At 38.9% G+C, this 23719-nt stretch overlaps 2 protein-coding genes across 5 annotated transcripts in view; one reads left to right on the forward strand and one right to left on the reverse strand.

Annotated features, from left to right (window-relative positions):
• The window catches only part of LOC111865142 (lachesin-like), an 801402-nt gene that overhangs the window by 254983 nt on the left and 522700 nt on the right, over positions 1–23719 (reverse strand). The window lies entirely within an intron of this gene.
• LOC111865136 (sodium-coupled monocarboxylate transporter 2) overlaps positions 1814–23719 on the forward strand; it is a 29536-nt gene continuing 7630 nt past the window's right edge. Inside the window, exons 1-8 of one of the 4 annotated variants that reach the window (XM_023852897.2) lie at positions 1814–1935; positions 7779–8060; positions 9571–9730; positions 11966–12083; positions 14793–14860; positions 16254–16408; positions 17679–17819; positions 20841–20949. In XM_023852897.2, the coding sequence (XP_023708665.1) occupies positions 7849–8060; positions 9571–9730; positions 11966–12083; positions 14793–14860; positions 16254–16408; positions 17679–17819; positions 20841–20949 (963 nt within the window). In that variant the 5' untranslated portion in view covers positions 1814–1935; positions 7779–7848. Of the gene's footprint in view, positions 1936–2067; positions 2199–5002; positions 5135–7778; positions 8061–9570; positions 9731–11965; positions 12084–14792; positions 14861–16253; positions 16409–17678; positions 17820–20840; positions 20950–23719 lie in introns of those variants that run through there. The other 3 variants (XM_023852894.2, XM_023852895.2, XM_023852896.2) reach the window with 3 other exon arrangements.

Raw genomic sequence — 23719 nt, forward strand, 5'->3', positions numbered from 1 at the left:
GTGGGGATTCGTTGCGCTGACCAAGTGACACCCTCTATCCGCTAAAGTTGGCACTAACTTCGCCGACAAGCGGTGGTCGCTCGGTCGGTCGGTATAGTTCACTTGCGGACTAAAAGCACGGAGTTTTTTTATATATGATTTGCAGTATGATGTAGGTAATTTATATATATATATATGATTTTTCTCTCTGCGGTAGATAACTTAGATATTTTAAAGATCGGCTGTGACGCTTTGGGCTGAGAACCACCTGCTAGCAATAGGGAAAGCAATTTGTGATATCAGTGAGATTTGGAATTCTGTATGAAGAGAGGAGAGCGAGGGCCATCTTACTCTCCTACAGCCATTTCCAAATGTGTTACGATTTCCAGTGCGACTCCAAAATATTGACACAAGTAGCATGTGCATTATATTTAGATCTGAATTATATTGTCACGTAGAGGGGGTTAACGTGACTAATAATTGTGGGTTCTAGATCTGATGATTGGATTTATTGGACGCCACTATTAGAGTTGCAGTTGATTATAACGGTTCACACAATGAACTCCTCCTTGATAACGAATCTCTCTTTGTATTTGTTCAGTTACTCGGGCTGGTCTCTAGTCTCCCGAATTCTCTATCTGGATCTCTGAATCTCTGACTGGTCTCTAGGCTCTCGAATTCTCTATCTGGATCTCTGAATCTCTGACTGGTCTCTAGTCTCTCGAATTCTCTATCTGGATCTCTGAATCTCTGACTGGTCTCTAGTCTCCCGAATTCTCTATCTGGATCTCTGATTGGTCTCGAGTCTCCCGAATTCTCTACCTGGATCTCTGAATCCCTGACTGGTCTCTAGTCTCCCGAATTCTCTATCTAGATCTCTGAATCTCTGACTGGTCTCTAGTCTCCCGAATTCTCTATCCGGATCTCTGAATCTCGGATTGAGCTAACTTCAGGCGGGCCGAATATAGTTCACCTTCTCCAAGGGTTCCACTGCTGTGTTTCAGGAATGCGTTGCCTCGAAAAACTCATGTAAACATTTCCAAGCGACCGTTTCGTTTCTAAGCGTTTACAGCTTGTTACCTGGTGACGGCACGTTCGCTGCTGTACTTTGTAACAGGAATGGGAGCGGGAACGTTGCTGAGCAACGGATGTATGATTCTGGCTCCACTATTCCGGCTTTCAGCCGTCACGTCAAAATATTAAGATGGCTAAAATTCATAGAAAAATTAGCTTTAAGTTAGTTTTCCAGACACTGCGAGGAAGTAAGTTTATAAACACGAAATATGGCATGAGATTGCTATACATTTGTCGTCTGTTTAAGTAACAGCAAATGGCACCCTGTCTTCTCTTACACTAAATTCTAAAGACCAGTTTGGCACATGTCGTATTATTTGTAAACCTTCGATGTTTTCCTGACTACATAAACTGAAGACAGCAGATAACAGAAGAGAGTACGTTCTGCAAGCAAAATATAAATATTCTCTAATTAGTTTATTGCTGAATCCTGCGCTCATTCACTCATCATCTCTGACAATTAGCAGCGACGAGAATCCACAAAATGGAGGAAAAAGAAAGCGCAATATAAAACATGTCGGTGGCAAACTCTGACGCATTTCAGTAGGAATTATTCTAGAATTTCCCTTGAGACGCTACGAAACCTGTAATAATTTACACATACAAAACATGCTGTGTCAGTGGGTACTGAAGGCGGATGTGGGAGAAGAGTGGGGGGACGGAACTTCGTCTGGCAATGGAGGTAGTCCACACGGTTATTAGGTACAGTAACGGTAGCTCCAACGTACGTTCAGTTCTCTTCGGACAGTATATACATCACTTATATACACCTGGACGTTTATATATCCGTAGTGCCCAGTGACATATTTCTGCAACCAAAGCGTATGTTGGTGTGAACAAATACTGCAAGTCATGCAGCCTTTCTAATTCAACAGTCTACACGTAGGTTCAATATCTGACATAGCTTAATACGCCACTGGCAGATAACGTTTAATTTGTCTCGTCTTAATATAACAAAGAATTCTCAAATTATGGCTCAGTGACAGGTCTTTACTCCTTTATATTTATCACCTATGTTGTGTGCAAGTAGGATCTGTTGAATAAGAACCAATTCCACTTTAATTGGGAACACAAATAGAGTTCGTGTCTCATAAGAGTGTATTCCATGTGATAAATTGAATAATTGCATTAAAAAGTGGATTCGTGTAAGTATTCTCTCCGTGTTTGTTTATTTCAGTAATCCGAGAATATTTTAACATCTTAAACAAATATATTTTGTACGACGCGAGGGCTGGCACTTGAAGTCTTCCTTCCCATATTCCTTTGAATCTATAATTTGTTCGGGTTATACGGTAGCTTCATAATGAAGCACTGACTACTCGTACCAGGATCCTTGCATTTAATAATATTTACTGTAACAACTAAAACATCAATAAACTTATATTCATATAGAGGAGTAATAACTGACGAGAATTAATATTTTAATCAGATAATTCTACCAGAATAAGAAAAAGTTGCTCTAATACCGTTTCTATGCACCACAACTGTCTTTAATAACTTAAGGGGTCTCTGTTCCTTGTTAGTATCTTCAGTTTAATCTGTGATCATATAGTAAAAAATATTAGCAATGTGCTCATTCGGGATGAAATGCACATTTTTTTATTCTGCAGTGAAGATAAAGTCTAACTCAATAATATAGCTCCACGGGGCTGAGTCAGTCTTGAGAGTAAAATAATTGTACAGAGACACTAATATTTGATACTTTTATCTTCTAGTAAGAAAATAGGGGGGTCACGCGGTAGCGTATTTGGTTGAGGCACTATGCTACAAGCCGGAAGGGCGCGGGTTCAAGTCCCGATGAGGTCGTTGGATTTTTTTCAATTGACCTAATCCTTCCAGCCGCATTATGGCCCTGGGGTCGACTCAGCCTCTAACATAAATGAGTAGCAGGAATTAATTAAATAATTTTTCTGGGGAGTAAAGCGCGGCCGGCGCGTAAGGCTGACAACCTTACCGCCATCTTTGAGCCGACTGTCTAGATAATGTGGGAGCCTCAACGTCTCACAACCCTATGGGCCTTCACGGCCTGTTACAGGGGTATCTTTACTTTTTTAGTAAGAAAATATGCTCATTTCTGTTAGAGGCTGAGTCGACACCAGGGCCATAGTGCGGCTGGAAGGATTAGATAAATTGAAAAAATTCACCTTACTGGGATTCGATCCCGCGATCTTCCGGCTTATAGCATAGTGCCTGAACCAACTACGCTACCACGTGCCCCTTCTAAAAGTAGGGTCGTCTTATATAAGGGCTTATACGGTATTTAATTTTGTCTTCACGAATTTTCTACACGAATAAATTAATATGTTCCCTAATAAATATCGCAGACTTAACGCGTTACTTCCTACAAGCAAATTTTACCTGTTATCCAAGAGTGAAATCAACTTTCATCCAATAACATTTCACAACCAAAACGTTATTCGAAACGGGAGATGTCCCGCAGTAGTCAAAACAGTTCGTTGGGTTAAGGTTTCACTATCAAAGACAAGACAACATCTGTACCATATAGAATAATAACAGTTCCCGTTTGATTTTTCTTTTTTGCCGGCAAAATTATCGCAGTTGATAGAATATTATCTTAGAATGTGTCCGGATAAGGTTGCCTACATTATCCGGAAACCAGAGGCATCTTCAGTGGTGTTACGTAGTCCAGATGATACAAATCTTGATGCCACAATCAGTCACTCTGCTTCAGCATTTTAGCAATGCTAGAAAGAATCTTCAACGTCGAGACACGAAATACAGCATTTAATAAATGCAGAAAGTGGGCACATTGTAACAAAATGACGAGGTAAAGGTGACTCTGTTACTGAACGATTGCAGTTGGTCCTTTATCTTCATGCGTAGATAGTATAATTCTTCTGGTGCTGAGCCCTTTGCTACATGATGAAAATTTACATATAAGGTAGGAAAGCACAGCAGTAAATTGCTGCTGGCACTCGCCAGTACAGTCATTCTTGTTTCTGGGCCCCGAAGAACCCATGATACATATCTTTCTGTCTCAAGATTTTGCTCGGCGACACTCTACGAGATTCGTCAGTTCCTCTTCGTACTCTCGTTTCAGGGTATTCAATTTGCGAAATTTTACAAAGTTTCTTGACCTGCGGTGTTCTCTTGTAGAGCAAAATGTATGCTTGCATACTCAGTCGAATTCAACTTTATGTCACTATTCGGTAAACTGCTATTATTTTATTACCTTAGGGCTTATCACCTTTAGCATTAGTACATATAAGGTATTTCAGCAAGTATATTATTCTTTCAGAATTACTGGGTTTTTTTACTTTTCCAATCGTCCGCTATTCTAGAAACTAGAATACACAGCGTTTTGGAAACTGGATCTGTTTCCGTCCTCAGGTTAAAGTGGGAAGGCACTTATTCAGTTGGGTCCCTTAGAAAGAACTAACCTCAATCACTGAATCTGACAAGGGTTGTCCAGTGATTGAAGTTAGCTCTTCCTAAGGGATCCAACTAAGTAGGTGTCTTCCCCCTCACCTGTGGATTGGAACAGATCAAGTTTTTTAGAATAACGGACGATGGAAAAGTCCAAAACCCCCGTAATTCTACGTGTTTTACACCATCGTCAATGTCTTTAGAATCTAGATTATTATATCGTAACGTCTGTTTAGAACTATTCTCAGAATAATGAACACAAATGGAATTTCTGCGATTTAAAATAGCCGTTAGTATCCAGTCAATAGCACTACTGCATGTAGATGTCGCTAGTGGGGGAGAAATAATGATGTTAACGAGATAAATATTTCTGCGCATGGCAGCCACACTAATTTTCACTCCTTATCTTCCATACAGATGATTTCAATGGTTCGTATATTTTACATTACTTCATGTGACATATTTATTAATAAAATATTTACAACCTGGAGTAACTCGCAGAAACTGTGATCCTCTTACATTGTGTAGTAAGAAATTCAGAATTTAACAGATTACACCATAACTTTGTCACAATACGCAATGAAAGCATTCCTTTCTGTGCTTAAAAGGAATATGACTATATTACGCCAGAAGTTTTCACTACAAATGAACTCCATGAAGACTTTAAAGTGTGTTATATTAAATGTGTAATATAGTGTCTATATTTATTTATATTATTACTTCTATCTTAAAAATTATTACATATTTCTATAACTGTGTTCAATTCACTGCTTTCTGCATTTTCGAAATTGAATTGGAGCAAAAAGAATATCAATATATTTGCAACACCCTGAAGAACAGGGCTATATCGGAGAAAAACTTTTGTGATTTCATATTTGCAACACCCTGAAGAACAGGGCTATATCGGAGAAAAACTTTTGTGATTTCATATTTGCAACACCCTGAAGAACAGGGCTATATCGGAGAAAAACTTTTGTGATTTCATGTAGTTTGAAGTACATGAAAATAATATAATTTTTATGCTTGAATGTGTTTTGATCTAATCATACTCGGCAAAAAATTAAAAGTACTACATTCTGTTCTTACGGGACTTCGAATAAGATAAATAAATAATACATCTAAAGTGAATGTTAGTACAGCTTTAGGGGCGAATTGCAGAGATTTCCCAACAAATTGAATATAGGCCATAATATAATAATAATAAGAAGGAGAAGAAGAAGAAGAAGCAGTAGAAAAGGAGAAGAACCGAGATCTAGTTGTTAGTTACTTTGTTAGTCGCTCAGCTAGTATTTCAGCCATTAGATTGGAGAATGGAAGTGACACCCGCCCTGCTTTCAAAAGTAGTTAGTCTCTTCTGTTAATAACGAAGTCACAAAAAACACCACAATGACATTGACAGTTTTAATCAAAATTTCTCAAATAAAAAATATTATATAACTATTCACGCGCGACTATAAACATTTTTAGTCACTGAATAAGATTTCAAGCAATAGGATAATTTTCAAATATTATTACGGGATATAAGATTTGAGTTTCGATGGCAAAGAGTATGCATTGTAATGTGAGATTCGCACTGTGTAAGCTTGAAGGTGTATATGCTCCTTAGAGACTACAGGTGTTGCAGCCCAGAGGACACAGTCTGACTATCAAGTGGTCTCAAGCCTCCCATTTGAACATCTTTTTATGACATTTGCACCTCTTTAAGTATTACTTAATAACATCCTACGACTGGAATGTCTTTAAGGGCTAGATGGTATATAAAAGCCACTGTCAAGCAATTAATCACTACACACCCTTGTCAAACGTTATACAAACTGCAAATAGTTGCGAATGTAGACATAATACCACGCAGCATAAAATGCTTACACTTTGTGAAATTATATATACCAAACGTACGCCAAAATGAAATCTGTATCTTTTTAAGGTTCTCGGTCGTAGCTATGAAGAATTCTACTTCCTGGTATATAACATGGTGTGGTACAGCGAAAGTTAATCCACGTGCAAGGAGAAAGATCGGATGACTAACAACGTAATACAGGGCAGCATATCCCAAAAGGCAGAATTCTTTATTTACTCTTTGGTGCTGAATATGAAGAGCTGATATCACGTGGTGTAAATTTTCACTTATGACTAATACGTACACTTATTTCTTTTAATACTAAAGCTTAAAGTCTAGCCCGTCAGCAACACAAGTTGCAGTGCAGCATCTAGGTCTCAAGTCAGAAGTACGGACATCTGAATAATATTCTGTGGCGTACAGACCCGTTGCTAATCGGCGACTCTGTAAACAAAGACCGTTTCTGGGAAAAGGCTCTGTAAACACATTCTCGCGGCAACGAATACGCATTCAACAACAGAGTTACTGTTGGAAGTGGAGTGTTTTCTATGTGGTCCGTAGCGAGATGTTATAACCAGGACAGTTGGAGCAATAAGTTCAGTTGTGAGTAGTATTCGCCAGCGGGTAGATGTGTGAAAACAGAAACTGAAGAATCTCCATTGCTGAAAGCTGTTACAAAGTAACGGCTAGGGACGACTATATAAGGCTGAGGAAGACTTAGCATGTAGTGATTTGTAGAGCGTGTAAATTAGTGGTGGCGCTGTAATTGCTTGTAGTTTCGAGTTGTGTGTATAAATGGTCAATAAATCCATTCACCAATCCAAACCCCCTCTACAGTCACATGTACACGTGACAATATAAAGGCCCCTAGTCAACTTATTCCATGCTTTATAATTTATTTTACTGAAACTCTTCTTTGCGAGCACCAAAGACATAGATACTATTATAATATTACAATTTCCTTATAATATCGTCACAACTTATGGAAAACCATACAAATAAATAGGCTTGTGTTATACATATGTCACATAACTCAGTGTGACATGGAGTATCTTTTACGATTTATATAGCGAAAGCCTGTCCATGTGAGTCAAGTATCATTCTTCCTACTGACTTTATCGATTGACTGTATATCAAGATCGGACACCTATAATGTATTACCTTCTGTTCCGAAAACCGAAATTAACGGCCGTGGGGATTCGTTACGCTGACCACTTGACACCCTCTATCCGCTAAATCTGGCACTAACTTCGCCGACAAGCGGCGGTCGCTCGGTGGGTATAGTTCGCTTGCGGACTAAAACCATGGAGTTTTTTCGGCAATCTATTCCTCGACTGGCTGAGAATACTGTAAGTGAACTAATAAGGCCTTCTCCTCCTCTACTCAAATTTCACAACTGTGAGTTACAAAACCAATTATGTGCCCTTCATTTAATTCGCAATAACATTAATGTGTTGTAACGCATACGCTTAACTGAAAGACTCATTCTCTTTTGAATCAGAAAATAATCATACATCGATAAAGCGACCACACACTTCTCATCGCGGTGCGAAGAATCTCTGCCGGAAACCATGGACAACGTAACAGAGGCCGCAACTGAAGAGAAGACGCGTCTTTACTTCGGATGGCTGGACTTCACCGTCTTCGGTCTCATGCTCGGTTTTTCGGCACTTATAGGAGTCTATTTTGGATTTTGTGACAAGAAACAGGAAAGCAGAGTAGACTACCTCTTCGGGGGTAAAACCATGAAAACTCTGCCAGTTGCTGTCTCTCTTGTAGCAAGGTAAGTTCTGATATTTATATAAACCAAGAGTCTGTGACTGGTCAGCAGATATTATTACCTCAGGACCTTCCAGGTTATATGTAACAATGGGCGTTATTAAAGCACAATAAACAGAAAAGACTTCATAATACGGAAGCGAGATATACGGTCCGCCGACTGCCCGCGACAGAAGCCCCCTGAAAGTGTTTAATCCGTTGAGAGGCAACGTTAAGGAATTGGCCACAGTGCGGCCACTGTTTTACTTTCTGATATACAGTATAAGAAATATTGTAATTACGTAAAAGTGTAGAGGCAAATCTAAATTTTGACAAAATTTCGTGGTTCCCGAGCACAGATATATTTTAATTTACTATAGTTACAAAAAAAACCTGCAATATCTTCGTTTGTATAACAATTCAGTTACGAGCTAGAAAGCTGAGGCATCAGAATTCGATTCCCGGTACGATAACAGATTTCTCTCTTCTCTGTATCTTCTTGGGCCCATTCAGAACCCTATACAATCTGTACTGGCTGCTCTTTGCCCTGTGGTAAAGCGGCAGGGACGTGAAGCTAATCATTCACATCCATGTAGTGCCGATGTTAAATAATTGTGGAGCTATACATCCAGTTCCTCATTTATCTTCATGGCGTGGTGCTTAATTAAATAAACCCACGGATAAATTTATCTTTCTATCTTACTTCCAAATTGGTTTGGGAAAGCCAAGTTTTTAATGTCCTTGTCAACATGGCCGATCACAATTTAGGAGATTATTATTAATATAAACTCTATGTATTGTAGCAGGAGCCGGAATGGCTCAGTCGGTATAGCGAAGAGCTATCGGCTGGACGGCCAAGGTTCAACTCCCAGTAGGGAAGAAATGTTCATCTATTCCACAGCGCCTAGACAGGCTAAGGAGCCCACCGAGCCTCTTATACAATGGGTACCGTGAGCCCTTTCCCCCTGAGTAAAGCGGCCAAGGCGTGAAGCTAACCACTCACCTCCATCCAGTACGAGGTTAAGGATGATGGAAATATATAACTGCACTCCCCCATACATCTTCACGGCGTGGTGCTTAATTAGTTAAGCACAGGGACAATTTTAGCTTTACCATGTGCCTTTTGGCTGAACAGCAAAGCAAGTTCAGTCCTGGAAGACATCTGATAATCATTTAATAATTTCCTTTGTAGCTTCCTTGTTCGCAGCCTGCTCACCATCAGCTACTCAAGGTGCATAGTAGTAAATTGCGGTCCCCTTGCAGCAATATTCCTCACACTACCCATTTCGTTCTGACTGTCCAATAGGCATAGTGTCTAATTAAATTAACAGTTATTAGGATATTGGAAAAGCCTACTGAAATTCAGCGGTGAATCATTCCTTCATATCTTCATTATGCGCCCCATTTCTACATTTCCTTCATTCCTTTCATACCTTTATCTTTTTCCCTTCTTTGGCCTTTTAAAAGGTGACTTAACATAATCTCTATCCTTCATAGAGCTGCCACATGTAAGAACAACACGTGCTCTATTGCAGCCATTTTTCTGGAATTACACTGATGGGGGTTCCGTCTGAAGTATATTACCATGGAACACTCTATTGGCTGGTCAATGTGTCTTCCGTTATTGTCGCTGTTATTATTAACTACGTCTATCTTCCCGTCTTCTACAATCTTCAGCTGACATCATCGTACGAAGTAAGTAAAGCCAGTCAGCGCTTATAATCCGTCACAAAAACATTCATTGGAATCAGCCCGGGACAGAAAATAGCATGAAATATACACATATCAAGTACGCATATTACTACTTGAAATATATATCGTAAAAATGATCAATATATTTCGACAGCAGATTGAAACAATAAATTCCTTGATATTTGCACTAATAATAAAAAAAAAGTGAAAATTATTTTTACGAACAATATGACAAATTCAGTAACAAATTTCGTCAAAGTACGCAGCATGTAAAAGAGTCAAAGTAAAAGCAACACTATTACGATTCATTTAAATTTGTGGAATATACTCTCTAAATTTGTTTGGATAGCGTAGTCGGTATAGCGACTGGCTACGGGCTGGACGACCGAGGGGTAGGAGTTCGAGTCTTGGTAGGGTCAAGAATTTTTTCCACGTCGTTCAGACCGGCTCTATGGCCAACCCAGCCTCATACCCATTGGGTACCAGGGGTAAATCAGCAGGGGGTGAAACTGACCTCTCACCTCCAGCTAGTGCCGAGGTCGAGAAAATGTAGATTTATACATCCATTCACCCATAAGGCTTCACGGCGTAGTTCTTAATTAGTTAAGCAGAGGGGAAACTTTTTACCTTTACCTTTTAAATCTGATCATATATAAATCCTTTATAAATGCTTTTCACAAAGTGTGGTCGGCGAATGATAGTTAGAATTGCAGAATTGCTGGGTTTTCGGACTTTTTACATTGTCCGGAATTCTAGGTACTAGAGGACGCGACGTTTCGGAAACTGGATCTGTTTCCGTCTTCATGTGAGAAAGGAAGACATCTACTCAGTTGGGACCCTTTGAAAGAGCAAATCTCAATCACTGGGGCCCAGCTGAGTAGGCGTCTTCCTTTCACAGCTGAGGACGGAAACAGATCCAGTTTCCGAAACGTCGTGTCCTCTATTACTTACAATTCCGGACCATGGAAGAAGTCCAAAAACCTAGTAATTCTAAATAGACTTGAAAGGATTCTGACGATGATGTATGCTGCACAGAACTGTTCGGCTTATTTTGGACTCTATCCATTGGCTGGTATATAGGACAAAAAACCACAACGTTTCGGAGACAGGATCTGTCTCCGTCCTCAGGTGGATGAGGCAGGATAAAACCACTCAGTTGGGCCCGTTAGAAAGCGCTAGTCTCAATCACTGGACCTGAGACCTGAGACGACTCGTCGTTTACATTCCCTACTGTACGGACAACACTTTGTAGGATGAGGCACCGACTGAACAATTAATATTAACATCTACATAACGAGCGTCCTATAAAATCTTATATACAAAAAGAAAAAATATAGAATATTCCAATTTGTCCATGGGAGCGTATGAAAATACAAAACCAACGACTGATTTGATGCTATAAAAGATCAATTAAAATTTTATTCTTGTTTCATACTATAACTTCTGTTTTTTTATATAATCTGATTTATTGTATTTTTTTACGTCAAGTGTTTTATATGTTTAATAGTATTGTATCCATTTTAATAATACTGCAGTTTAGTGGTGTATATATGTTAAACATGTATTTGCCTGATGATGGCTACTGATAGCCGAAACATGTAGCAGAGCCGTAGCTGGGCACTGATCTTGATATTTGTTGTGTTGTGACGGTTAATAAAGAATTGTATATTGTAACACAACAGGATGCAAGAAATGAAAACTAGCTCCTTTCTTATCGAACCCTTGAAGGGAATCAGGGGTTACTACATTGCCTCCTAACCAAAAGGAATTCCGGATGACAAAAATATATTTAATCTCATTAAAATTCTCCAATCTTATCTCGGTAATAAAAACTCTATTATTAACGCTTATCACTTAGTGATGAGAAAGATAAATTAAATTCGCCACAAATTTCCATTATATTGTTGTCAAAATATAATTAAAATTGTGATTGCCTTAGGACCTATAATACTTGTAATCATATTCAAATTATAAGCACAATGTAAGCAATATGAAAACCTGAAGAAAGCAGTCTTCTCAGTCTTCTTTTACCGGTTCTCACGGTCTCATCGCTTGCAGATTTATATGTTTTCTTCTACCCTGAAGATGGAGGCGATACGTTCCTCCGAAACGTCGGTTAAGACCACATATACACGGTGCCAAATCCCAGAAGACTGCTTTCTTCATAGTCACCGCCGTGAAAGCCTCAAATCTTACAATATAAAACCTTTTCTTAATTAATATTGTAATGCATTTCAGTACCTTCAGCTACGTTTCAACAGAAGTGTTCGTGTAATGGCCTCTGTGCTCTTCACCATCTCATTGCTGCTTTATGTTCCTTTGGTCATCTACGTACCAGCGTTGGCCTTCAGTTACGGTAAGAACTGTTAGTGTTTTCACACGATAATTCATGGACTTAAAAAGTACGGAGCTAACCGGCCCGCTCTAAATCAACTGATTCTAAATTATATTTCCGCAAAATATTTCAAGTCGGTTGTCTTCATTTCGCATAAATGATTTCATTACAAATCTATATTGTCACCAATATTTCCATACAGCCCTTAATTTTAAATTCTGGCATTCCCTTGTCCTTGTTCAAGCACACACAAAAGGGTATACTCTAGACCATGAAGATGGAGTCAGTATGTTTCTCGAAGAATGGTTCACTTTCAACGGACTACACGGTGATATATCCCAGAAGATAGCGCTCTTCTTACCGAACATATTCAATTTTTTCAATTATTTCGTCTGCTATGTGTATTTATAATACTAATGACCATGCATTCCTTACATTTGATGTTAAGCTCCATTGAAAACAATAGGATAATGTACTTAGCAATAAGATGCTTGTTGCCTTTATCCAACAACCTCTTTAAATAATCCGATAATTGAATGTGTTTGGAGAGAATGAATTGAATCGTGACCGACGTCAGAGTTCATTTTGACGAACCAACGTGAAAGCAGCACATGTTACCCGCTCGTGTGTTTAGTAATTGCCCTGAACAAGAAAACAATCGATTTTCTTTAATTGTGTTCGTTAATATTTTGTACAGTACAATCTCTCCAGTGGAGGAAACGGAGAGTTCATTTGTTGCCACTGATCGAAATAACTTTCTTCACTGGTAGTTACAAGGAGGGGTCTCATTACTGAACTACTGTTTGTGGGCACACAACGATTGGATTAATGAATTTTTCAGCACTGTAAGTGCCATATGTTAATACGTAGTGTTGAATATGTTGCAGATGGCAAATTGTTGCTCATTGGTTACGCTTTCTAAAGAATACGGGCATTGATTTTGCTTATGAAGTAAACATCTCTTTTACTCTTTCGCAATCTATTCTCAAAATCACAAACACTCAACCGAATAATGTTCATAATTGTCAACCAACACCTAAACTCGCTAAGAAACTGGAAGCTTTCCAGGCACCAACAAAATAATTGAAGTTTATTTCGGTAATTTATTACTCTGAAGTTCAGGAGATCAATACAGTGCAGCAATTCGATATTTTCATCATAAACAAATACATCCACTTGTGGAAGAGATTTGATTTTCAAAGAAAACTTATCTATGGGAGTGATTTCCGATCTTCATAGGTCATAAATAGGCTAAGTCGTCAGTCCACAGTAAGGAAGAGAACACAAATACGTCATCAGATTATGTCATTAATATCCTCCACGCCTTGCGGGAAATATGGAATGTATAGGATTAAATTGTCACATTACACGTTTCACATCATCGGCATGATGCGTTACATCTCAACAGCACATTCGATATGAACACTTGCACAGCTGCAAAACATGAAAGAAAATGTTAAAATCGCGCGAATGATAGGGGGAACGCAGAGGTTACATTGTTAATGAAAAATTATGGTTGCGTTTTACATCAGGAACGAGGAAAAGCCTTTGCGTCATAAATCAATCACGTGTCATTATTCTGCAACATTATATCACCTTACAAAAAATTACTTAATGGGGTGGATTATAACTGAAGAAATAATGAAACTCCTTCCCGTTTAAGAATGACATTGATAAAAGTAGAAATTCACCACCGCGTTTTATAGTAATTCACACAATCATGTCAGTTTAAATTCACTGCCAAATACCGTGATTACATAAACTACTTAAAAATTTCTAAGCTAATTTCTTAACGATCCATATATTCTTCAGCATAATCTTCGAAAATATCAAAGGTGTTGTACATTTAGTTCAACTTGAGGTTGTTCATTTAAAATTTTAAAATGTTCTAGTCAGAAACACAATTATTTTAAACAATTGTTTCTTTATCAAAACTTACGTAATTCTTTACAATATTATTTTAGTCTCGTTGCATTCAGATAATTTCATTAGAGGTAAAACGTGTTTTTCTATCCATGCCTCGCCAAAAGTTTGTTCCAAACTGACTCAGTAGACATTTTCAGAAGTATCCAATTTTATTAAATAATTTTTACATTTATATTGACGTTAAATTATTTCTTAAAACCGTACGCCTCTTCTGTCACAGCCAATATGTGCAAGTAGAATAGCCTTCATGAAAAAGTCCGAGTTATGTTAAGAGGAGGCCGCGCCATAGCTCAAGCGGTTAGTCGCTGGCTTCCCACCGCGGCTGCCCGGGTTCGATCCCGGGTCTGGTCAAGTGGGTTTTGTGGTGGGCAAAGTGGCGCCGTGGCAGGTTTTCTCAGAGTGCTTCGGTTTTCCCTGCCAATCTTCATTCCACCAAATTCACCATCATCATAATCACCCGGGGCAGGCTACAATAGGCCAATCAGTGGCCGCCGTGCCGAGTGGACCCAGTTGGACTCCACCCCCACTATGCGAATTTTATGTTAAGAGGATGTGATCACTGTAGTTCCTGTCCACTCAGTTACGATGCTGGCGACTTCGAGATCTTTGTCCATCCATAAAAGAGATTCCCCGATGAAAACAAATAAAGTATGTGATTCGATATTCCTGTATGAGAGCTTAATCATCCACAAAAGACGGACGTCATACTATAATAGCAATGATATTAGAGAACTTGATGTATGTGGACTACATTGGCTTTATAGTTTCGTAAATTTAATGATAAATTTATTGTTTGCGTTGCAGTTAGCGGTCTGAATATCCATGTCATCACACCGGTGGTCTGCATTATTTGCATATTCTACACAATGTTGGTGAGTCTGGACAGAGCCAGGTAATAAACAACAACACCGAAAAATGCCGCACGATTATCCATTTGGCACCTGTATAAGAGCAATGATGAAGTTGAGCGTACATAGGCCTACGTATCACTAAATGCGGCCCACTGCCGGTTACTTCAGAAGTTCCACAATATATCAGGATCGTAATGAAGTTCTAAAAGAGTTTGTGACGGTAATACGTCAGCACAAATATTATGCTTCGGGACATTACCAATCGTCCTATTTCTATCTAAAACATCGTCCTATTTGTTTTTAAAGACACGACGTTTCAGAGACTTCTTCAGGTAAAACCTCCTCAGAACCGGATGTAATCGGTCATTACCTACCGACGAGAATTTCATAAATTTATATTTGTTACTTAGTACCAATTTTATACTAAATGTAACTTATGCCCAGTCTTGCATTAACTGTTCTAAGAATTCGCAATGCGCAATATGCAGATAAGAGCTACTAGAAGGTTCTGTAATAGCCGGTACAGTATTCGAATCACTACTCATCTCACTGCCAGTCTGATAAAGGAAACTTCCAGAATGTTCCCGAATTATGAAAGAGTAGAAGCTTCGAGTATGATCTGGAAGGAGAAAGTTCTGGATGTTACGTCATCTCACAGTATTTAAAGGGGTTGATCCCCAGATGATAGTACTCAGTAACTCAGTAAACCAGAGCAGAGCATTACGACCGTGGCCGATCAGTTTGGCAGCCAGTGAGTGACGTACCTCATCCACCGTACTGTAACATATCGTTGTCAAGCTTGAAGTAGTGTACAGTGAGTGCCAGAAGTGCAACTGTAATTAATTGTGACTGCCGTTTGTAACCGTGTAGTGCTGTCAATAAAGAAGTGTATTTATTAATATCGAGTTGTGATCCAGAGACTTCTTCACCAAGAAGTCCTCTCTCGTCGAAGCAAGGCCCGTTAAGCCCTGGGGAGAGAATCTCATTGCTCAACCCAGAACTCTATCCTCTTTCTACCCCAAAGCATCTCGACGTGGTTCCCAGACCACGCAACGGCACCCTATCAACTACGAAGGTTCAGGACGGCTAACGGGGTGCCAACGCAAAGCCCCAATAAAAGAACTCTCACAAGTGGCGCCCAACGCAAGGTCTCGACCGAGGGACTCTCATACGGAGATAGGGAGTAGCCTTATCGATTGGACCTAACTGAGCAAGTTTTACCTGAAGACGGAGACAGAAATTGAGTCTCCGAAACGCTGTGGTTTAAAATAAAAAGAGGACGGTGATTTTAGATAAAAAAAGGGACGATGGATAATGCCCAGAAACATAATATTTATTTAATGAACGTGATCGCATTAATTATATATTAACCAGATGTATGGTGTACTAAATCACGCTTTGTTTTGCTTGGCAGGGAGGCTTAAAAGCTGTGGTCTGGATCGACTTCCTGCAATCAGTAGTTATTGTAATCTCAAGCTTCGTTATCATTTTCGTAGGCGTTATCAAGGCTGGCGGTCCGGGAACTGTGTGGCAGAGGAGTTCAGAGGGTGGAAGGATTCAGATATTTGAGTAAGATATTACCATTTGAATTATGAAACTCATCTAAATGATGCTTAAAATGTAGTTCCTACCCCTAAGGAAAAGAACAGCCTTCATTACAACCGGTTAATCGGAGAAGCGTATGAAATACTGCACTCTGGGAAGAATCAAGTGATTCCTTTATTTAAAGCATGGGTTGTACAAAACCCAGTAACCACCGTGATTTGAAAGATTTTTATTATTATCACGTTTAGGGTGGTACGCGTGACGAAAATAACGGGTTCTAGTTCGGATGATTGGATTTATTAGCACTTTGGTTACAGTCTCTCTTAGTTACAATTACTACAGCGCTTCGTTGATTTACACAATTTACAGCCCACCGTTGCACACGCACTAGAATTCTCAGTTTCCACTAGTCGTCTCCTGGCAACGGATCTCAACACAGAAACTAACACTTCAAATCACTATGAACTCTTCTTGTAATTTCGTCTTCAATCACTCTGTACTCCTCTGTCTTAATCTGTACCCAACTAATCTTCACAGTTCACTAAGGGCACGCTCCATTCTCGTCCTTGTGCTTTCAACGCAACCCTCCTGGACTCTTTAACTAATCCAAGATACAAGAGGTCTTCGTTTTATAGGCTCCGCATGGACAAGGCTGGATGTTTGACGCACTTACTAACATATCTGCAGCAAGCGGGAATTTCAAATTACTCATTCACGAATCACACAAAATGACATAAACAAATACGAACTCCCGATAAGAATGTATGTTAATACTTTTCACATAATATTACAAATTGCGCCAACATCATTAAAACATATCTTGTAAGTAAAAGTAGCAAATATTAGAAACGTGTGTTTAATACATAATGTTTTATTATTTAAGGCTTCCTTATTAAAAAGAATTTTGGATTCTACAATAATATTGTCATCAATTTTATTTCTACGTTTTAATCCATTTAGAACAACGACCATTATCAATGATTCTAGAAGAGTTGGTGACATAATGGGCAACAGTTATACAAAATTTACTGCAGCAACACTTGCCTACAGAAAAATGATTCAATTCGCTCTATCTCAGGTAAAACTACTGCGTACGAAAGGGACTATCGATTTTAATGTTTCCACTATATTTGTAATTATTACATAATACTATCTGTATTGTTTCAATTCAAATGCGAGTTTCTTCTTTTCTCGTTAATTTGAATATATTAACTTATAATAAATCCTCGAATATTTTATCTTCTAAGAGTAAAGGGCGTCTCGAGTCGTAATATAAAATTTTGTTTTCTCGCAGAATGGATCCCAGTCCTTTTGTGAGAGCCACGTTTTGGAACGTTATAATTGGGAACATATTTTCGTGGCTGAACTACTGTGCAGTGAACCAGGGAATGATTCAAAAGTTCCTTGCGCTTCCAAGTATTGCAAAAGCGAAGAAGTAAGTATGCTGCTTTCAATGCACGTTCTACATCCATACACACATGTATGTCTGTAACGGTATAAACATCACACAGTCACGTCTTCATTTTACATCGTGTGCACCTTATGTAAAATTCGGAATCAATATTCCATTAAAGCGTTTCTTACATATTTTAAAATACATTATAATTAACTGTACATAAAAACAGCAATTCTTTTTTAACTTTTCACATTATAGTTACGACTAATTAACTTGCTTGGTTTGTGGTAATAAAAGTGATTAAGTATTAAACTGCATTATGAAAATAAAGGAATAAATACACACAGGGCTTGCACCGCAGATTCCCTAGCAATATCATCCATGGAAACTTTTAAAGTAAGAAAATATTACAATTTTTAACAGTATTAGTTTCTGAACTATTACGCATGATGTCTGGTATAAATGTACAGATATTTAGTAAGGAATTACTCCCTCCATCTTCAGGGTCAAAGAGTATGCCGAGGAGGCAAACATGTAAACAGACCTAACTACTCTGCTGTCTGCTTGCTACTTAGCTTACTCGCACACTCTTTGATCCCTAAGGTTGAAATAATACGTTCCCTCGAAATTAGGGTAAACTTGTACAGACTACGGATCGTCACATCCCTGAAGGTACCACTCCTCATCGTCACAGCCATGAGAACCTCAGGTCTCACATAAAGATGCCTATGAAATACGAATAACATTTATTGCACATGGAGAAAGCCGTCTTCTGGAATGTGGAGCCGTGTATGTAATGTGTTAGCCGACGTTCCTCGGAAACGTCGGCTAACACGATATCTATATGGCGCCACATCCCAGAAGACGGCTTTCTTCATAGTCACCGCCGTGAAATTCTTAGATCTTGCATTTATTGCACAGATTACAAACACATCATACACAAAAAAAAATCCAAATTTCAGACGTTATCAACGGATGGCATTGGGAAAATGCGAACAGTAACCTGTTAACATATAAAACTGAAAGCTTTAGACCGTATACATTAATTAAAAATGTGTCGGTAAGTTGAACACAATTTAAGGACGCTGTAGACAGGAAGCGCCGGTCACTGTAGCCGAACGGTCTAAGGCATGTACTGTCTTCGCTCGCTTGGAAACTGGGATCGTGGGTTCGAATTCCACTCAGGGCATGGATGTTTAGTTTTTGTGTGTGCGTTTTTCTGTGTTTGTGTACAGGTAGAGGCCTTGCGACCAGCTGATCACCCGCCCAAGGAGTCCTACCGAATGTGTAAGATCTAGAAAAACCGAAGTGAACGGAGAAGTTCATGGAGGTAGGCCTAGGTCCACTGAGGCTGTAGAGCCAAAGAAAAAAACAGGAAGCAGAAAATCCCAGGTTCACACAGCAATACATGTTAATGTTACAGACTTCTTGAAGGCGAAGCAATGTACATGTAGTTTGTTGACATACCGGAAGAGAGAAAGATAGATGAATGTTGTATCAAAGAACTGCACTGCATAATATCGAATCCAGCCATGCCGGACTCAAGTTCTTATTATCACAGTGGGTGGCTGCACCTACCTCACACACTAAACTAACCAACCAACTAACTAGCTAGCTCCATGGAGCGGAGCCTTGCTTGAGAAGCCGTCAGTCACTTAGCTACACGAGAACTTCATAATATATTGTGGAACCCACAAGTTTATTACCGTATTCACAAGAGCTCTAAGCTGGTCCCTATCCTGAGCCAGATCAATCCAGTCCATACCACCACATCCTATCACTCTAAGATCCATTTTAACATTATCCACCGACTTTATCTCCAAATTCCTGCCACTTTATCCTCCTTCGGTCAAATATTCTCCTCAGAAACCTGTTCTCAGACATCCTCAGACTATCAAAATTACTGTGGTTTTGGACTTTTTCCATCGTCCCGTATTCTAGAAAACAGAAAACACGACGTTTCGGAAACCGAATCAGCTTCCGTCCTCAAGTGAGTGGGGAAGACACCTACTCAGTTCGGTCCCTTAGAAAGACCTAACCTCAACCACTTGACGTTTCGGAATCTACCTTCAGTCATGTTCCTCCCTTAATATCAGAGACCAAGTTTCACACACATACAGAATCGCAGGCAGAATTATAGTTTTGTATGTTCTAATTTTTACGTTTTTAGACAGCAGAGAAGAAGATAAAAGATTCTGGACTGAATGGTAGCAAGCATTACCCGAATTAAATTTCGTCTTAACTTCTTCCTGAATCAAAGTTTGTTACTCTCATTCCATAATATTTTAAATGCCACATTTTAAAAGGATCTGTTGGCTGTCTTCATATCAGGCTTATGCCCTGCATTCTGGTGACGAGACAACAACATGTACTTAGTTCTCTCTGTGTTTGCTTCAAGGCTAACCTCCTCACTAGCGTCAATTAAAGTTTTATGGTTTTCTTTATGGTATCTGTATTACCTCCGAGTAGGTTCACATCATCAACATAGACCAGCAGCTGATGTGAATTGTTAGGTCCTGCAAGGGAGCAGCCTTACGCACACTATGTCCCCAAAATCTCAGGCCATAGGAAACTGATTATTTGGCAAAATGCTGCAAATTAAAAAAAAGGAAAAGCTCTTTCCATTCTCAGGATATGGAAGTTTTATTTAGGACGAGCCGTTACGGCGATGTTGCGAAGATGACATAACGACGGAAGCAGGATATATTTTCAGGACAGATGGAATCGGGAGTGAAGCAGATACTAACTTGTAGTTCTGGAAATTTATGTCAATGACGAGATATCCTGACGTAAGTCTTCGCCCTTACAGGGCCCAACAATAATACATGGCTTTACCTAATGGGTTCGAATAAGTGCTAATTCCACTGTTTTCCATATTTTTACATAAATACGGAGATAGAATGGAGATCCGAAATGTTGTATGCAGAGTTTTTGCTTCAGGCAACTGATAATATACATGAAACATTCTTACGTCGTAAATTGTTGGCACTGAACTTCTATATCTTTGGTACCAGCAACATTGTATGCATGTAACTGTTTAAGAAATATCATTTGTTTCAGGTCCCTAGTTTTGTTTACAATAGGAATATTTATAATCAAAAATATCAGCTGTTACACCGGCCTCATCATATATGCCTCGTACCACGACTGTGATCCACTGAAGGCTAAGGTAATTGTACTTTAAATGTACACGCATCGACTTTGTGTTCCAGTAGAAGTACAATAATAGAACAAACAGTTTAAAGTGTCGAACATTAGGAGTGACAGTGGTATAAAGTAATTCCGCAGAATTAACTTTCCTAAGACTAACGTTGAATTTTTCAATGGTGCAGATGCCCAAACTACTCAGTAGCGGTGATAACTGAAATTTCCGTGTTGGTTATCAGAGAAGATTTCGGCTAGTTTGAAGTAAAGAACAGAAAGCCGACAGGAAAGAAAGGTGAAAAAATAAGGTTTCATATCACATAATTTTATAGCTAACAGGACTGGAGTTATTACATGTTGTTCAAAAAACTTTAAAATTACCTCGTAAACAAGAAATTCCAGAAGATGCAGACGGTTTCGATTGTCGGTGTATAACTCTCGGGATTATTGAGTTTTTTTACATTGTCTATCGTCCTCTATTCTAAACAATACTAAAGAACATAACTTTTGGGAAACTGGATCCGGTTCCTTCTCTGGGTGAAGGGGCGGGAGACGCCCACTTTGTCGAGCCCGTTAGGAAGGTCTAACCCGGATCACTAGGCCGGACGATGGACATAGTCCAAAAATCCAGTAACCCTGAAGGAATTCCAGGTAGAACAAAAAACATATTTTCTACTGCATACGTCCCATCTTGCAAACCTTGTAGTCTTAATAGTTTCACTCAATACTTCAAACTTACAATTAAAACATAGAATTAAATTTATCTCCCACGCTAGAGTTGTGGTCTTGTGTGCGTATGGTCTTAAGATAACAGAATAAAATATTTATTATTTCTAACTGTTAAGTTACTACAGATAAGTAGTACTATCAGGATAGCAGTAATATTTTCTTTGCTGGAAGAACTTTTTAGGCCTAATTAAGTACATGTTTTGCATGCTGTAAAAGTTTTGAGTTTAATATCGTCGCCATGTTTGGAATTGTTGACTGGCAAACAAGTTATTCATACACACTTTATAGGTAACATATAAGATATTGCGAAGAAGTTAATTAATACAAATACTTCGTTTCTGGACACTGTGCATCACCCGGAGATTGGGAATAGCTCCATCGATTCATCGATAAGGCCCATGTGACTAGATTCCACCTGAAGACGGAGATAGAATCCAGTCTTTGAAAAGTTGTGTGTTTTCATTAAAAACAAGACGATGTGTAATGTCCAGAAACACAATATTCGTGCAATTTGTAGGCACGTTTTTAGTGCACCGCCATACAAACTTTCACATGCCATATCCAATGACTCAGTAGGTACCGGCATGGAACCTCAAACTATAAGATCTTGTTTTACATCTTGCAAAATATTACTTTAGCAAAAGTGTAATATTTTTCAAAGACTTATTAACATATATAATTTTATAATCTTGCATTACGTGAAACTAATAATGTCCCACTTATTCATCAAATTAAAATGTACGGAGTTTGGCTCGCCTCAAATGGCACAACATTCATGCCGCATACAGTGAAAATCGGTAAAGTGTGGTAGGCACACAAACAGCGTGATGACCTCATAAGTCTACTTTACACTAAAATATTTGTAAGACATGTTTAGCTCTATTATTTATCCCATGCTTTCCTACTTCAGATTAACAGAACATTTACTTATCATTTCCCAGTGCTCAATCCAACCATGCAAAAGTGAATTCCCTTAATCGAGCCACATATCTGGCTGTTTTGTTTACAGTTACCTCAGCAAAACAATTCCGTGCTCAAGCATTATAACATGGAGGGGCACATAAAGAATATCCGATATTTGCCGAACCTTAAAAATTTGCAGATGACCGGTAAATAAAAATGACTGAAGCTCAAAGTGCAAGGGTTGTATCTGCTGGTATAAGGTTCTCTGGCTATCAAGTCCTCCATAATTTGACGATAAGAAATTTCTCTTCCCTTTTTGAAACATTCTCCGTTCAGTAAGTAAGCTTATCCATTTTCGAACTATGTGCACTATTTCCTGTTCCACACTTGTAGTTACAGAGGTAGATAGGAAACATCTAGTGTATTGAACTCTACTCCTTATCCTAAGGAAACACAGGGCTCTGTTTAGCGGGTTCCTGTCTCTTGAATAAAGTCCTGTTAAATTGTAGCCCGTCTGTATAGCTAGAGAGCAAGAATATTGTATGCAAGAATGTGCTTATGTCCATGAAGATGACGACTTAATCGGCTAACTGCGGATGCAGCAGGTAAACAGGGAGTCGAGGTTAGTTTATTCCCGTGTTTAATGGCACGTCATGAAGAAGACACGTGAGGGAGTAGATATACACGTATATATTCAAGCAATCTTAGCTTTTGCAATAGATACAAATGAACGGTCATCACCGTTCTCTGGTCAGTCTAATGCCGGCATCCTGCATTCAAGGTGGGCCCTAGAACCAGTCTTGGCTTGGTAGAGAAGAGAATAATTACTGCTATTCCAGGAAATTTAATACCGGTAATAACTTTATTTACTGCCTTGTCCCGGATCATGAGAGAGAGACTTTGCATCAAATTTCCTGAAAACGTTTGGTGACACCATTTTTGTAGAATTGTTTTTCATGCAGTCACTTTTGTTCTTAAATTCCTGTCGTCTCAACCCAAAGAAGTTAACCACACAGGTAGACACCAATCTTGGTCAACTCCAGTTATACAGACTGAAATTTTTTGAGACAAAAAGGTATTCTTGTCTTCAACCAACAGAAGCAGCCCCCTTTCGCTTGGGACACGATTACTCCCCTTGTCAACATAACAATAGAAGCTTAGAG

Source organism: Cryptotermes secundus, unplaced genomic scaffold (genome assembly GCF_002891405.2).
Source record: "Cryptotermes secundus unplaced genomic scaffold, Csec_1.0 scaffold92, whole genome shotgun sequence".
NCBI lineage: Eukaryota > Metazoa > Arthropoda > Insecta > Blattodea > Kalotermitidae > Cryptotermes > Cryptotermes secundus.